At 41.0% G+C, this 16,235-nt stretch overlaps 2 protein-coding genes across 3 annotated transcripts; both read right to left on the bottom strand.

Moving 5' to 3' along the window:
- Positions 1 to 505: 505 nt before the first annotated feature.
- LOC120058248 (cytochrome b reductase 1) lies at positions 506 to 2,737 on the bottom strand. The gene is made up of 3 exons (XM_039006768.1): positions 1,737 to 2,737; positions 1,115 to 1,269; positions 506 to 1,000 (listed from the first exon to the last, which is right to left on the bottom strand). Exons 1-3 carry the CDS (start codon positions 1,896 to 1,898, stop codon positions 715 to 717), a joined length of 603 nt encoding a protein of 200 aa, XP_038862696.1. The 5' UTR covers positions 1,899 to 2,737; the 3' UTR covers positions 506 to 714.
- On the bottom strand, positions 1,835 to 10,392 carry dcaf17 (ddb1 and cul4 associated factor 17). 2 transcript variants are annotated; one of them, XM_039006767.1, is made up of 15 exons: positions 9,759 to 10,392; positions 9,568 to 9,671; positions 9,373 to 9,463; positions 8,856 to 8,992; positions 8,619 to 8,697; positions 8,390 to 8,479; positions 6,617 to 6,724; positions 6,382 to 6,484; positions 6,105 to 6,247; positions 5,557 to 5,666; positions 5,322 to 5,406; positions 5,085 to 5,168; positions 4,791 to 4,946; positions 4,453 to 4,600; positions 1,835 to 1,945 (listed from the first exon to the last, which is right to left on the bottom strand). In XM_039006767.1, the coding sequence occupies exons 1-14, from the start codon at positions 9,876 to 9,878 to the stop codon at positions 4,484 to 4,486; spliced, it is 1,527 nt and encodes a 508-aa protein (XP_038862695.1). In that variant the 5' UTR covers positions 9,879 to 10,392; the 3' UTR covers positions 1,835 to 1,945; positions 4,453 to 4,483. The 2 variants fall into 2 exon arrangements, with proteins under 2 accessions (XP_038862695.1, XP_038862694.1); XM_039006766.1 differs by lacking the exon at positions 1,835 to 1,945 and having other exon boundaries at positions 3,341 to 4,600.
- Positions 10,393 to 16,235: the final 5,843 nt, after the last annotated feature.

Below are 16,235 nucleotides of genomic sequence, written 5' to 3'. Positions count from 1 at the left end.
TGGATCCAAGAGGGTGTACAATCCATTAACCCTACAGAAAATATATTTGAAAAAACATAGACCTACTAATCATAATTCAACAAAAATGTATAGGCTGCAATAGAGACATGTCTACAAACATTCAGGTAATGTTATAACATAATCATTTGTAAAATATGCTTTAATTTTATGCAGCAATTATGAATTCCTCACTGTATGAAATCCAGGTACACAGTGCATTGAACAAAGTAATGAGGAACTTTGTTTGCCTATTATTGCCTTTAGGTAGGCCTATATGTAATATTACATTATATATTTAGATTATAATGGATTCACCTCTCACATCCCTTCCCTAAAGATGTGTTGGTTCTGTAATTCCTCCCTTAAATGAAAATAAAAACACTGAAGAATACAGTATGTAATCGTTATAAAAGCTATACAAATGTAAAGAATATGTATTTGATTATAATTTTTCTATACTTCAATAGGCTAGTTTAATCCTTTATCAAATTATGATTCAATGATATCAAATTGAGCTGTGTAATTTATTTGTAAAAAATTACAAAATAAAAAACTGCTTAAAGGTCAACATTCTGGAATGGTTGGGAACAATTCCTCAAGGTGCTATTTGGAACAAAGGTTTACATTTGCTTTGGGACTGCCAGAACAGTAGATCCATGCAACTTTTTAAAGCATCAACAAATACACAGAACCAGCAGTTGGTTTTCATGTTACTCAGTTGACCTGTCCTGAGTCCTCCAATTTACCACTCCTTCTCCTGGCATCTCCATTGCCTTCGGGGTCAATCAGGTCAGTTTGTTGTGAGAGGGCAGTGCCCATTTTGGTGCCAGCTGACCCATCCCTGTAAGTTGGCAGGGAGCGCAGGACCTGCTCACTGGGGCGTTTCCAAGAGGGGCGAGTAGCGATCCAGAGAATTATTGCGCCAAAAACTACTATTAGTACTCCCAGCACATTCACAAAGTTGGCCTCTGGGGGAGAATCCTTGTACTTGGGATATTTCCTGAGAGACAAAGAAGAGAGAGTTACCTATAGCTGTAATATACTTTTACAAAATGGGGTCTCTAAGTACCCAAGTTTAGTATATTTCTCATATTTCCTGCCTTGTAATACTTACAGGCCAAAAATGAGCTTCTCTGTGATGCCCATGAGTGCTGTGGCTATGACACTGGCAAAGATGAACAGGCCACTGTAGACGTGCAGGGGCATAAATGCTGCTCTCAGGTATATCGGGGTGATGGGTATCAAGTATATACACACTCCCAGAACAAGCTGCTCAGTAAAAGAGGAAAGATCAGGAAACTCTGTCAAGCATTGTAATAAAGAATGGCATGTGGTATACCTACTGTGCCATAAAATGCACTTCATAAACAGTATTCACAAGCATCCATGCATAGAACTCTAGTTATGTAGTAGGGGGAAAAAGATGAATAATGCTTTATGGCAAAGCTTTATAACAATGTAATAGATAATATGAAGCAATCATTATGGAGAGTTCTATAGCGTAATACTAGCCCACATTCAGTGCTTGACTTGGGAAGGAGCTCACCGGAGCAGAGTACCGGCACCTCAAACTTTCTACTGCTTGAGCTCCTGTTCCTCTTCTAAAATATTAGCTCAAAAGTATTGTGGAGCTCCTGCCCCTAAATATAAACAGTACCTGCAGCCAAAATGAGTACAATAACCTATTTCAGTCCAAGTCAAGCACTGACTACATTATATAGTTGAGGTGTGCTTACCTGTAGTGAATATAGTATCACCGCTGCTAGCCCCACCCAGCTGTGCAGGCTATACATGTTGGGGATGTTTTGTGCATTGTGGAAGTCAAATACTGCTACCAGAGATATGACAACGAAAATGAAGGCCAATATGTTTAAGCCAGCATGAATAAACTTCATCATTAACTTGCTGCACTTCCAGGTCCATGGCAACCTATACACCACAATGGCTGAAACAGAGGAAAAAAACAACACTTATTCAATTTATTAATCATGAAAATGCATTCACTTCACCGTAATTGAATGGGAATAATGCACCCTCAGGGATGAGCAATTCCTGCTATAAATACCAAATTTTGCAAAATCCTGTTTTGACAGAATCGCTATGAGGTATACTTCTATACTTCTTTTTAACTAATACTTCTTTTTAACTAATGTAAGTGCATACCAATCAAAGTTGCTGTGTCATTCAAGTTAATTAGGCTACACTAAAGGAGGTACTTCACGTGAAATAATGCAAATGATTCTGGAATGTACTTTTGTAAATTATCAAAGGGTGCTATTGTTTTAGGCTACTCAGTCAGTAACTTTACTCCGAAATGCATCAGGGTAACAAATTACCATAGAGCACCTAACATTTGTTAGCAAAAAAAGTCGATAACAGGCTATTTCTACTAAACATTGACACGTTTCATAACAATGTATATTTCGTTCAATAACAGTAACGTTAGCCCCTGACATTACAGCCTTGCATAGCATACTAATCTGTTCCAAGATTGATTCATTCCCAAACTTCACTACTTGTTGAAATAACTTAACTTTTTTTATGTATTGACAGACATCCATCGCTTCAGATTTGACTGAATTATGTAACGTTATGTACAGAAGAGAGAAAAACAAACTTCTCACCAATTCCCTGCATAAAAATGAACCCGGTAACGATTAAAACAGGGTGCCAATTGAATTCCGCAAATCCTCCATCCCATGCTAAACCTTCCTTGAAGTAGAATACCCATCTCAAAACAAAAATTATCGACACAAAACCAACGGATACAGCGGCCGACAGCGCGAACAGGAACTGCTTGAAATTCTCCATCGCCATCTCCGACGAACGCACTTCAACACTGGACTAGAGGAATTTCAAGAGGTTACTCAGGGGGGATGGGTCATGACTCTTCATAACAGAACGTCTGAATGTTTTTAACTACCAGTTTTGTAACCGCAGGTTGTTACAAAAGCGCAAGACACAAGTTATTATGGAAGCCCATTCCCGCCACCATTTCTTAAAATATTTTTTATGTCGATATTAACTCGAAATTTCATGGTATGCAAGTAAAGATTTTGAGATATGTATTCGAAATTACGAGATATGCAAGTAAACATTTCTAGATACTAAGTCGAAATGTTGAGATAGACCATAAGCATAGGATATGTTTCCTCATTTGTAGCATTGTGTGGTGATTTCAGAGGTGGCACCACAGGTCCCAAAGCCAGTGGTGGGATTGTTTTCCTGATCTGGAGGGTTTACCTAACCAGGTAAAACTCTTGCCCCTAGTTGTAGACCAGTGTATGACAGAGTTCAAAAGGTACAAACCATGAAAAGGAATAACCAAAGGAGGCCAAGATGCAAAAATAATATACTTAATTTAATCCATGCCCAAAAGAATACAAAAGGGTGGCAGTGCAAGGTGTTAAAAATAAAACAAAAAATAGTAATAAAGTAAAATCAGCTCTTAAAACGGTTTTATATGAGCTGTTACGGGACCAGAGTTGTTCTAAATCAGGGCATATGTTATTAAAAACTCCTGGCTCTAGGGAGTACTTATTTACACAAAAACTGCAATTAGACAATATAACAAACAGGGCTGAGCTTGCTTCATGCAGGGTTGCATTATGTAGGCCTTTGCATCTGTAATTAGAGTTACTCACACAGTATGTCTTCGCTATTGTGTTGATTAATTCCAGTCAATCATTTTGGATAGGAAGTCAAACAAATAAATGGGCCTATTTTAGACTATAAATACATAGCTTAGGCTATAAATACATGACGTTACCGCTTCGTTTCCCTTGGCCAGAGGGGATCAGAGCGCATAGGCTTCTCTAGGCTACCTGCAGCTGTGGTTAGGCTACAGTTGATCAGACTAAAGCACAGATGAATTGTGCACGAGTTGACAAATCATGAGGCAAATCAGTCTAAAGAACAATACTTTGTCCCTCTTTTCAACACTTTGTGTCAATATTTTTTATGAAGCCGAATCAAAAGTGCTGGGGCAAATTCCAGCATGCCACACATTTGCCAGCGGCTTTGCTCTGCTGATCATGGCAAAGAAGAAACATATCCTCAATTTTGAGTATATAAAATGTTTGACTTCCATGCATCTTGACATTTATTTTTATTTTTGGGTGGCGGGAATGTGCTTACATGCGGTTAAAAAAAGATCAGAGAACCTAAATTCACAGCTCTTCTTTGATGATCAAACATGTACAACTATTTTTATCAGTTAATTTAGACATTTTGTGACTTAATTCATATGTCCTAAAAATAAAATGCAGAAGTAGCCCAGTTAGCCAACAGTTGTATTGGAAGAACTATTTAAGACACATTATTAGAGTACCAACAACATCTTCAAAATAACAGAATGACAACATGTAGTCCTTATTGGGAAAGAAAGTGTAAATAATAACTAGGAAAACACATTCAACGGGGCTATTTACTTGAGGAATCTTTTTGACTAACATCATTAGCAATTGGAAGGAATGTCTCAACTTCACTCATCTGCTTGTCCACGACTGAGTTTGTAGACATGGCAGCAGAAGTTATTGTTCTTCGTCTGTTCAATATGAACAATTGTATCTCTGTCAAAGAACAGCTCGTGGCTGTAAGTCTGAAACAAGAAAAGACAATACATTAATAAATGACTTGAAAAGGAGAGATTTCCCACATTTTCTTCCTTTACACTAGCCTCATTCGACCATTGTGATCTTGCAAGCTTACATTCTGTTTAAACAAAATGAGAGTGCAGCGGTCAGGATGGCGGATCAGGCTACATTTACACAATATTCTAAAGCACTAACCACATCCCACGACTCCACAAGTGGAACCCTCTTCAGTAACGCTCCAGTGTTGTTGTCATGGAGTCTGACGTGGGCCTTCCCCTCATCCTCTCTGTGGGTCACCTCCACAACAGCCAGAAGGTCAAGCTCATCCTCATACTCCACCATCCGGAATGTCTATGAAGTAGCATGTTGCAAAAGGCATCAACAAAAACTCTCACCAACAATAACCAATATGCCTATATGGAATGCCACTGAAATGTCAATAAAAGTAATTTAGTCAGGATAGTCTAAGCCTAATCCTTTAGAATCTACCTCTCGGTCTGGGTCATCATCCAGCTGATAAAATCTTCTCTTCACTGTGCGGCCTGAGGAAGTGACATTGATCTGGGAGGCAGCCTATGGTGGATAGAAGACGAGAGGTTTTATGAATCCATCACAGGAAAAGCAGCAATTTTCACCCTTCTATCATAATGATAGAGAAAATATATCTAATTTAAAATGTATTATGACCCATGGTTAAAAAGGTGCCAAAACACTATGTTAACTCACATCGTCTCGATGAGCTGTGATGGAAAACTCCTTCACTATATCGAACTGTGCATCACTCTCCAGTTCACTCAGAATTTTCAGCACACTGGGGGAAAGTATTCAATATTCAGTAAAGGCAGAAGAGAAACGTCATTGTGTGAAATCTGACTGATGAATAGCACTGACCTAAATACCTTAAAGCTGCAGTGTAAAGCATGGTCTTGTGGGCAACTTTGTTGGGGGGTTTTAAACTCACTTTATGGTGCTAGGTCCAACATGGATGATTCTTCCTGAGTCATCAGGGTGGAAGTAGATCCAGTCAGACTCCAGAGAACAGCACTTCATGTCTTGTATTCCATGCTTTGCCTATTTAGAAATGCGTACAGTGGGAATATTAAAGATATTGACACTGGGTATGACAACTACAGAACACTTTGGATCTTAACTGGATAATTACTTAGCAGAAGCTTTCATTTAAAGCAACTTTGTACCCAAAAGTATTTGTGAGCCACGCATAAATTGACTCGACAACATTGGTGCTGCCAGCACCATGCTTCAACCAGCTGAGTCATCTAAACATCCTTTTGAGGATAATTTGTGTTTGAGTAATACGTTTGTTGTGTCAGTTAAAGACAATGCCTGTCAAAGACATCTGTAGTGCTCTGAAACTGACATGCTCAAATGGCTCTGGCACACTAGCAGCAGGATACTTAATATGCTTAAATAGTCTCACAATTCAGGAGACTTATTTGCGACCCATTCAATGTGTAGTGCATAAAGATAGATTATGTACAAGTATATTACCAGGGTGTTATCCTTGAGAGAGCAGATGCGGTACGACCCCTGGTGTTTCTTATGGGGTAGGGTGAAGATATAGTGCCATGGATGGCCTCCGATCTGTACTCCATTATCGAAGCATGACACCTCAAACAGCACTGGGGGGCATTCTGCGAAAAAATTATGAGAGAGAGAAAAAAATCACTAAGGGTCCCCTGAGGCCCTTCTGCAGATGGATAGACAAATGAATGGTTGGAAAATCTGAGGGACAGAAAGATGGATAGACAGATGAACAATCACCTACCGTTGATGTGGATATTCACTGGAATGCCAAATGGAGCTTCTCCCACAGTTTTACCACCTTCTGAATGACACTGCTCCCCAAGAACCAATTCCGTTCTTATGTACTGGCAAAGAAGAAAGAATAATCAATAAATGTTTTTAGAAATAATGGAACATACAGTATGTAGACAATCTGAACATTTTAAGAAGCATGCATTAAAACAACTGAAATGTTATTGTTAATCATAAATTCACACCTTATTCAGAATGTCTTCAAAGCTATAGAGCTTCACAGTCTTGGTACTGTGAGAAACTGCAAGGACCCCTTGGGACAGAACTACATCAATGACAGTGCTTCCAAATATCTGAAATGACAGAGACATACAGTGCATTTGGAAAGTATTCAGACCCCTTCCCTTTTTCCACATTTTGTTACGTTACAACCTTATTCTAAAATGTTTTAAATAGTCCCCCCCCTCATCAATCTACACACAATTCCCCATAATAACAACGCAAAAACAGGTTTTGGGACATGTATAAATAAAAACTGAAATATCACATTTACACAAGTATTCAGACCCTTTACTCAGTACTTTTTTGAAGAACCTTTGGCAGCGATTACAGCCTCGAGTCTTCTTGGGTATGACGCTACAAGCTTGGCACACCTGTACTTGGGGAGTTTCTCCCCTTCTTCTCTGCAGATCCTCTAAAGCTCTGTCAGGTTGGATGGGGAGCGTCGGGTTCAATTCCGGGCTCTGGCTGGGCCACTCAAGGACATTCAGAGACTTGTCCCGAAGCCACTCCTGCATTGTCTTAGCTGTGTGCTTAGGGTCGTTGTCCTGTTGGAAGGTGAACCTTCACCCCAGTCTGAAGTCCTGAGCGCTCTGAAGCAGGTTTTCATCAAGGACCTCTCTGTACTTTCCTCCATTCATCTTTCCCTCAATAATGACTAGTCTCCCAGTCCCTGCCACTGAAAAACATCCCCACAGCATGATGGTGCCACCACCATGCTTCACCATAGGGATGGTGCAAGGTTCCCTCCAGACGTGACACTTGGCATTCCAGCCAAAGAGTTCAATCTTGGTTTCATCAGACCGGGAAATCTTATTTATCATGGTCTGAGAGTCCTTTAGGTGCCTTTTGGAAAACTCCAAGTGGGCTGTCATGTGCCTTTTACTTCTACGTCTGGCCACTCTTCACTGATTGGTGGAGTGCTGCAAAGATGGTGGTCCTTCTGGAAGGTTCTCCCATCTCCACAGAGGAACTCTGGAGCTCTGTCAGAGTGACCATCAAGTACTTGGTTACCTCCCTGATAAAGGCCCTTCTCCCCCGCTTGCTCAGTTTGGCCGAGCGGCCAGCTCTAGGAAGAGTCTTGGTGGTTCCAAACTTCTTCCATTTAAGAATGATGGAGACTATGTTCTTGGGGACCTTCAATGCTGTAGAAATTGTTTAGTACCCTTCCCCAGATCTGTGCCTCGACATAATCCTGTCTCTGAGCTCTACGGCTAATTCCTTCGACCTCATGGCTTGACAGTGCATGTCAGAGCAAAAACCAACTGTGGGACCTAATATAGGCCTTCATATAGGCTGACTTGCCTCGTTAAATAAAATAAAAATATATAGACAGCTATGTGCCTTTCCAAATCATGTCCAATCAATTGAATTTACCATAGGTGGACTTCAATCAAGTTGTTGAAACATCTCAATGATGATCAATGTAAACAGGATGCACCGGAGCTCAATTTCAAGTCTCATAGCAAAGGTTCTGAATACTTATATAAATAAGGTATTTCTGTTTTGAATACATTTGCAAAAAATTTACAAACCTGTTTTTGCTTTGTCGTTAAGGGGTATTGGGTGTAGATTGATGAGGATTTGTATTTATTTAATCAATTTTAGAATAAGGCTGTAATGTAACAACATTTTTAAAAAGGGAAGGGGTCTGAATACTTTCCCGAATACACTGTACAACATATGTCATTACAAAAATACATGACTTAAAGAAACCTTAAGAAACAACATTTGCATACACTTTTGTTGATCTCCAGAACGCCCACAAGTTGCAGGGGGAAAACGCGGAACACGGCGAGGTACAGCAAGGTGTTTTGGTTGAAACCTGCCTGTGAGAGTTAGGATAGGAAATAAGTGAATACTTCTCAGATTTCACCAGTCACAAAGAGAAAAACTACATGGAATGGTTCTACTTTACAAAGGCAAATTATAAGATGAATGGGCATATCAGACTCGTGGAAACCACACCTGTCTTGCTGAAGATGTCACTTTATTCTGAATGGACTTGACATAAAATGTTTCCTGCGATACATCCCAGCCAAGGTATCTGATAAAAGTTAGTAAAAGTAAAAATCAGTAAAATCAGCAGTTACCTACAACAAGAGGAACCCCAGCTCCACAATAATAATAAAAAGAGATCGGTTGGGTTCATGATTTGTGGAAGACATTTTAATTGTAATTAAATCACATTCAACTGTCAATTACCTGAACTTGTGATGTGGGGACAAGTAAACGTTCTCCAATTGTTGTCCTGTCACAGCTGAGAAGCGATACAGCCAATTATTGCTAGTCAGGGCCAAGAGGCTAGGTTTTTGATCTGACGGTGTTGGCAACCCTTTGTCCTATGAGGGTAAACATAATGATGGTTAATAAGGATAACACTAATAAAGCACTCGGTTTATAACATTTCTACTAATTTACAATTACATTTAATTAACTTTATTCATCCCCAAGGGGGCAATAATTCAGAAATAGGTATAATAGACAATAAAACATGCACTTTATAAATACAAAAAGCAAAATGCAATACAGTACAGTCCATTCACTAGTCTATAGTCCAATAGTCCATACGTCCACAGTGATGCTGACGCTGTAGATGTACAGAACAAAAAACTGGAAGTGATATCTATTGACCTCTTAGGAATTCTAAGCTGTTGACACCTGTTACATTTCTATACAGCAACAGTGAACTGGCTAAGATGGGAAATATTCATTCACTTACAAGAGGGCACTGGCATAGCAATGCATCTTCAATCTTCTCCGCTTTGGACCGCTTGGGTAATTCATACAGAAGTTGTGGCTCAGATGGAAGGCTGGAAATGATATTTTTTCATTTTAAAAAGAAGTAACGGTACTCATGTGATGAACCATAACAATGCCACATAATGTAGTTTAAAAAATAAAATATATACATTACCTACTGAAGCAGCACTGATAATTTTCAAAATAAATCCTCCCACTCTCATAAAATATAGTGGATTTTGACGACTTGGTCCAGACTTTGGTGAAGTCTTTGCTGTCCTAGAGTGAATTAATAAAAGTCATTACTCAGATTTATTTTTGTGGAATTAATATATTAAATTACTTAATACATTGCACTTCACATACCTGGAGGACAATACCCCTGAGAATCTTCAAGTTGAGTTTTGACAAAGTGCCAGCGTCAAAAATGCCTCTTGATCTCAGGTCTAGGTAGGCTGCAACATTTTTCCCTCTCAGCTGAGGCATCACTAGGAGGCGCTCAATGCACAGGGGCTGGAACACTCCACACAATACCACTAGTGTGTCCAAAACAAAGCAAGCGCAGTTCAACTGTTATCCACGTCGGTATTCGATACTCCCAACCATGTTAATGATTCGTTTACAACCAAATACTACGTATACACAAACCTCGTCCTTTAGAACACGATAATCAAATAGGCATAACTAACTATCACGACTGCTAAAACGACGTGTCTTTAGCATCAGATAAACAGTGATCACAGATAGAACGAGCCATATATTTCACCGGATGTATAAATGTGAAGCATCCGGTTGGCGTTTCCGCTCACTACCAAATATGGGGATGAGAGGAAGACCAGCGGTCGGCAGTGGGAGACGATAGAGCGAGGTGGATTTTGGCCGGGATTCTTCAGATTATATCAACGATGAAACATTTGATCTCCATACAGTTTTCAGTTTTCAAAACTAGAATCTGTAACAAACAGAGTGGACTGCGTTTTGTAGACGTTACCCTTCGCCAAAGTAAAAAAAAAGAAAAGGTGAATCGTTTAGGAGGGCAAGGGCGAATTGAATTACTGCACTTCCACATAGTAGGCGTTCCCCCCCACCCTCCTTCTTCTTTGGTGTGATAGCTTTTGCAACAATTACATGTGCATTCCGCCACCTACAGTACAGGTGGAAAATAAAGATCCGAAAAGGAAAAAATGCGGGATAATTATTATTATTTATTTTTTTAATTCCATACAAACTATCAATAACGACATTTGTATTAAACTAAATCAGCCTGCTTTTCTGTTTTAATCACAGGCCCAGAAGGATCCTGTGATGGCTGGACATTTCCTGGCGACAATAGTCCTTGCAGTGCTTCTGCGGTTAAGTCTTGGAGGCCCAAAAACTTCTCAGCTGCAGATATAATGATGTCCGCTTTCTTGGACTTCTTGGACACTTGGCCAGTACAATTAATAACTGTGGCTATAAATGGTACAAAATCCACCTTCTTCACAATAAGTGTATCCAGACCACTTGATTGACATATACAATATCTTATTCAGAACTCTCTTCACCGCTTCCACATAGGAGATTTGCTGTACAGCCCTGATCCTTGACACCTCAACCGCTTTCACTCTAACAGGGCACTCAGGGAATTCAGAAATGTGATCCCCATCACAGTTGCAACATTTTACATTCAACTACTCCTGATTGTCAATGTCCAACGGGACGCCAGAGATAACACCTTTAACTGGTGCCCTGCTTCGACAATCAAAGCTGTCCACCTCATGCGTTGATAATTTTGCGAGCCACAATGCACGCTCCTTTTGCTCTTTTGATATATACAAGATATCAATACCATACCGCTCCTGGTTACTGTTTCTGTATGATATGTTAGATTAAAGAATAAAGACAAACACAAATGTCAAGTTCAATAGCCATGTTCAAGTATTGTACAAGTCCCTACATATGGGGTCAGGGGAACAGCCCAGCTAGTCGATTACCTATCAACTAAACTCCGTAGCATCATCCTTTCAATAGAAAGTGCTAACGTAACAGCACAATATTAAGTTCTTAACAGTCAAGTCATAACAAATGAAAATACATTACATTTTCTTTTTACTTCAGTTGTCGTCCTCCTCTTTTTTGTTGTTGTATTTAACAGAGGACAGGTTAACACAGTCCCTTGCTTACAAAGTAAGCCTGTCTTGTGGCTTACACAGCCGACCCACCCGTGAGTAAGTATTGTGTAACTCTTTATTGTGTATTGTGTAACCATGTGTAACTCTGTGTTGTTGTATGTGTCAAACTGCTTTGCTTTATCTTGGCCAGGTCGCAGTTGTAAATGAGAACTTGTCCTCAACTTGCCTACCTGGTTAAATAAAGGTGAAATAAATTAAAATATTTAAAAAATGGTTGTTCCACCTCCAGCTCTGGTAGGTCTCGAGCATTCCAGTCATAGAAGCACTTAGCGAGCTGCTTTCTGTGATGCCAACCATGATGCAGGGCTCAAGTAGCTTGTTGGCTACGGGGATGGTAGTCTTCACGTCTGGACAGAAGGCGTTGCGCTGGGCTGCTGTCCATGTTTTCGGTGGGTGTGTTCCTCCACTGTAAGATGGCTTTCCAGGGGTCGTTGCTGTCACGCAAGGCCTTGCGTAACAAGGTTATCCCGTTTCCTGCTCTGGTGGCCTTGTATAGTGTTACACGTAGTCTCGAACCCACCACCGGCCTTGACGAGGCTCATCATGGGTCTGGGCTAGTATTCCCCCCCTTTGTGTCTCGGGACCCACACCACCAGCGGTTGGTGTTGGTGTTCGAGGCACAAACGAAAAGGTCGGACCCTTTGTACGAGTTGTCAGCTGCCACGTTATTAGATTGGCTGTAACCTTTCAACCAAATCTCCTGGTGTTTGTGCTTCAAAACACTCAGTGACTGTCAAGGTTTGTCCCTCGCTATAGTGTCCGCATGTGGCAACCGTTCCAGTACCTGAAAACTGAGATGAGGATATCTTTCTGCGATATCGCACAGCGTTTCACCAGTGGGAGTCATCGGGTCAGTTGCGGGACTGACGCCATTAGTGTCATTGTAAGGGGTTTCAGTCCCCCACAAAGTGGACAATGTATCAGCGGAAGCAGAGTACATTCTGCACGTTTATGCTTTTATTCCTGAGATGGCAGCAGTGCTTACAGAAGTGTCCGAAGGCTACAGTATCAGCTACAGTATTGAACGACTCATTCACAGAGACTGTTGGCTCAAAAATCATGAAAATAATGGTCAATCAGGTTTGCTGATTGAATGTGACGAGATATCGTAATATCTCTTTGGGTCAGATTCTGCACCACGAGGTTTCGAAACGTTTTTTTTCCCCGAAGGTACCACTCGTGGATGACTGTGTTGCAGCTAGCATTAGGAGAAGACAGTGTGGTCAATGGAGAAGTCACTGTGACCTGTGACCATACTTGGTTGGTTTTCCAATCTATTAGTGGGAGTAACTGATCCATCTAGTCTGCTCCAAGTAGCAGGGTTTCAGATTCGAGGCTGGTAACATACACAGGGTGAACAAGCGAAAAGTCCTGGAAGTGTAGTTTTAGCATGAGTCTCAATGTGAGAGGCGAGGTAGTTTGAGTGAAACCTCGAAGTGTAGTGTCGCATCGTTTCGTTTTTAACCAACGTTTAGCTGGCTTCAAAGCCCTTTTGAGATCATTGAACAACGTTTGAGAGATGAGTGACATTGTTGAGCCCAAATCAATTAGCGCATCACAGGTTTAGCAGTCCTCCAGGACTGTTCCCAGGTATGAGTTGTGTTTTGTGGTCATATTCCCCACAAAGTGGAGTGGTTGTTCGCAACTACGTGATGTGTCATTTGTGTTCATGGTGAAGACAGATCGACTAATCACGGTTTGAGTGGAATTGGCTATTGCGATGTTTTTGACCTTTCACTTCGCAACATTTGCATCAGAGTCTATAGACAAAGCCTGTGGGCCTGTTCTTTGATCGATCGGGCCCTGGACAGGGTCTTGAGTAAGAGCGAGAGTAATTTGATTGTTAATGTCCTTGCTAAGGGTGTTAATTCCGGCGGACCACTTGTCCGGCAATTCATGTCTAGTCATAGTGATTTATCTTTTTCCCTTTTCTCAAATTGTATTACTTGGGGCTCTGGCCAATTACTCTCTGGCAGATGATTACACGGGCTGCTTTATATAATTAACATTTCGTTATTTCGCATTAAAAACTTTGTGGATGGGGCCTCCCGGGTGGCGCAGCGGTCTAAGACACTGCATCGCAGTACAAACTGCATTGCTACAGATGCTGGTTCGATACCCGTGCTGCCTGTGTCCGGGAGACCCATGAGGCGACGCACAATTGGCCCAGCATCGTCCGGGTTAGGGGAGGATTTGGCTGGCTGGGATGTCCTTGTCCCATCGCGCTGTAGCAACTCCTGTGGTGGGCCAGGTGCATGCACGCTGACACAGTCACCAGGTGTACAGTGAGTAGCCCACATTGGTGCAGCTGACTTCTGGCTTAAGCGTGCATTGTGTCAAGAAGCAGTTGTGTTTCGGGGGGACGCACTACTCTCGACCTTCGCCTCTCCTGAGGCCGTGCGGGAGTTGCAGCGATGGGACAAGAACTGAAATAATAGGGAGTAATTATTTTCACAAATTCTGGATGGGTAAAATTTGTATGTATAAAATGTATAATAGCAATATTTAAAATTACTAAATTGGGTCATTTTGTATACATTTATTTAAAATTGCACCGGGCTGCTTCTGGGGGGATTCTGGTAAGATGCCGGCAAAGTCGGCTGAATTCCGGCAGATGGAAACGCCGACACCCGATTCCGGACGATTCAATCAGTTCCGGCCCCCGGAAGAGGGCCGCTTCTGGGCCGATTCCTCATTGCTAGCTGGGGCGCTGTAGTGCGCCCAAAGTCATTTTACAGTGTTTTGTCTCCATTATTTATTGATGTGAATCAGTTCTAGAGTATGTTGTTTTATTGAAAAAGGTTTGGAAATAGGTCTCTCCATAATGACAATCTAAATAGCCGACCTACAACTGGTAAAAAAAAAAGTTGTCACAACGTACGCGCGTGCTGCTCTCTCGCTCGTGTGACTCAGCCAATAATTGTAGTGCTCTCTCAACACACACCCCTCCGAACCTCCCCACAACTCACTCACTCCGCAACAACCCGTCTCATTGCCTGATAGTCAAGAGCAGGTCACCGTGAAATATACATATTTTAAAGAGAAATGCCTTGGCAGCCACCGTGCAAATTAGAAGTAGCCCAAAACCCGCAACCAATACATTTTCACCCGTGACATCATTTTCAAAGTAGCCCAATTTTTAGGAAAACCGTGAACGTGGCAACACTGTATGGAGCCAGATAGCTGCCAAAAGGTTGAACGTACATATCGTTAGGATCGTAAGAAAATCCATACGTAAATTGTTAGGATCGTAAGAAAATTAATGCATGAAACATGAAACATAAATGTGAAAGTTCATCTGTGAACATACAAACACCATATTACGATTACGGACTAACATTTTAGGCTTGAACAAATATTGTGTTGCAATTCTGACATACAATAATACCTTTCAGAGTTTTGGCAATTTCATCTCAACAACAAAAAAGAACGAACACCAAACGGCCTGTGAGGAGTGCTACACGAACAAGCTTAACATATTATAAAACAACAGAAGTCAGTGAAACTGGAAAGCGGTATCCTGACCATTTTCAAGTTAAAAGTCTTCATTTTCTATTAGTTCTCAGTTGAATTTACTTCAAATTTAGGAAGCGAATGTAATGGATTTGTTTGCCAGTGCCAGTCTAGATAGCACTAGCTGTATTATTCCTACAACAGTGAAGTTTCAGTCCGCTAGTTGTTTCTCTACAGCATGGGCATATCTCTGGGTGACATGGACATTCCCATGAAACATAGAATTATAATAGATATTTGGTGAATTTATGAGTTATGTATGGAGTCTTTGCCACTCAAAATAATTTGTTATAGAATATTTAGAAATCTATTTCGTCACTCAAAATCTGACCAAAGCATATTCTGTAGGAGGGGTTTGTCACGTGTCTGAACTTATTTCCTTTGTTTAGTCTTTATTTAGTTGGTCAGGACGTGAGTTGGGTGGGTATTATCTATGTTGTCTGTTTCTATGTGGGGTTTTCTCGTTTGGCCTGATATGGTTCTCAATCAGAGGCAGCTGTCAGTCATTGTCTCTGATTGGGAACCATATTTAGGTAGCCTGTTTTCTGTTGGGGTTTGTGGGTGATTGTCTATGTGTAGTGTTTGTGTCAGCACTATTGTTATTTAGCTTCACGGTCTGTCACTTTGTTGTTTTTGTAGTGTTCAGTTTCTTTCATTAAATAATGACGAACACTTACCTCGCTGCGTATTGGTCCTCCGATCCTTCTCGCCTCTCCTCGTCAGATGAGGAGGACGAAGACAGCCGTGACAGGGTTAATATGAATTTAAAATCATTTGACATGATTTATATGAATCGGGTCATGAACATATGGACTTTGATTTGAACAAGGGAGAGGTTAAACGTAGGCTAAGTCTGGTATAAACTTATTCCCACACTTTACAATAACTCTGTTGCAGCGGTCTTAGGTAGTCTCCATATAGGCTATTCCCTCCATCGCAACACTGCTGCCCAGTTGAAGAGTTTGTGATCTCCATGCAGCACCACAGCACAATGCCCGTCTGGAGGCATGAAGCCATAGAGTCATTATACCCTAATGCAGGCCTATTTGCCTACTAGCCAACTAAAGTGCAGAGCAGGCATGATGCATGCAACTCATCATTCCAACATATTTGAACATTTAATTCATCCTTCACTCAGATCAGTCAGTATGTCATCCAA

Source organism: Salvelinus namaycush, chromosome 13 (genome assembly GCF_016432855.1).
Source record: "Salvelinus namaycush isolate Seneca chromosome 13, SaNama_1.0, whole genome shotgun sequence".
NCBI classification, from domain to species: Eukaryota; Metazoa; Chordata; class Actinopteri; order Salmoniformes; family Salmonidae; genus Salvelinus; species Salvelinus namaycush.
The sequence above is the reverse complement of the archived record's forward strand: the minus strand, read 5'-3'. Positions and strand labels throughout refer to the sequence as shown.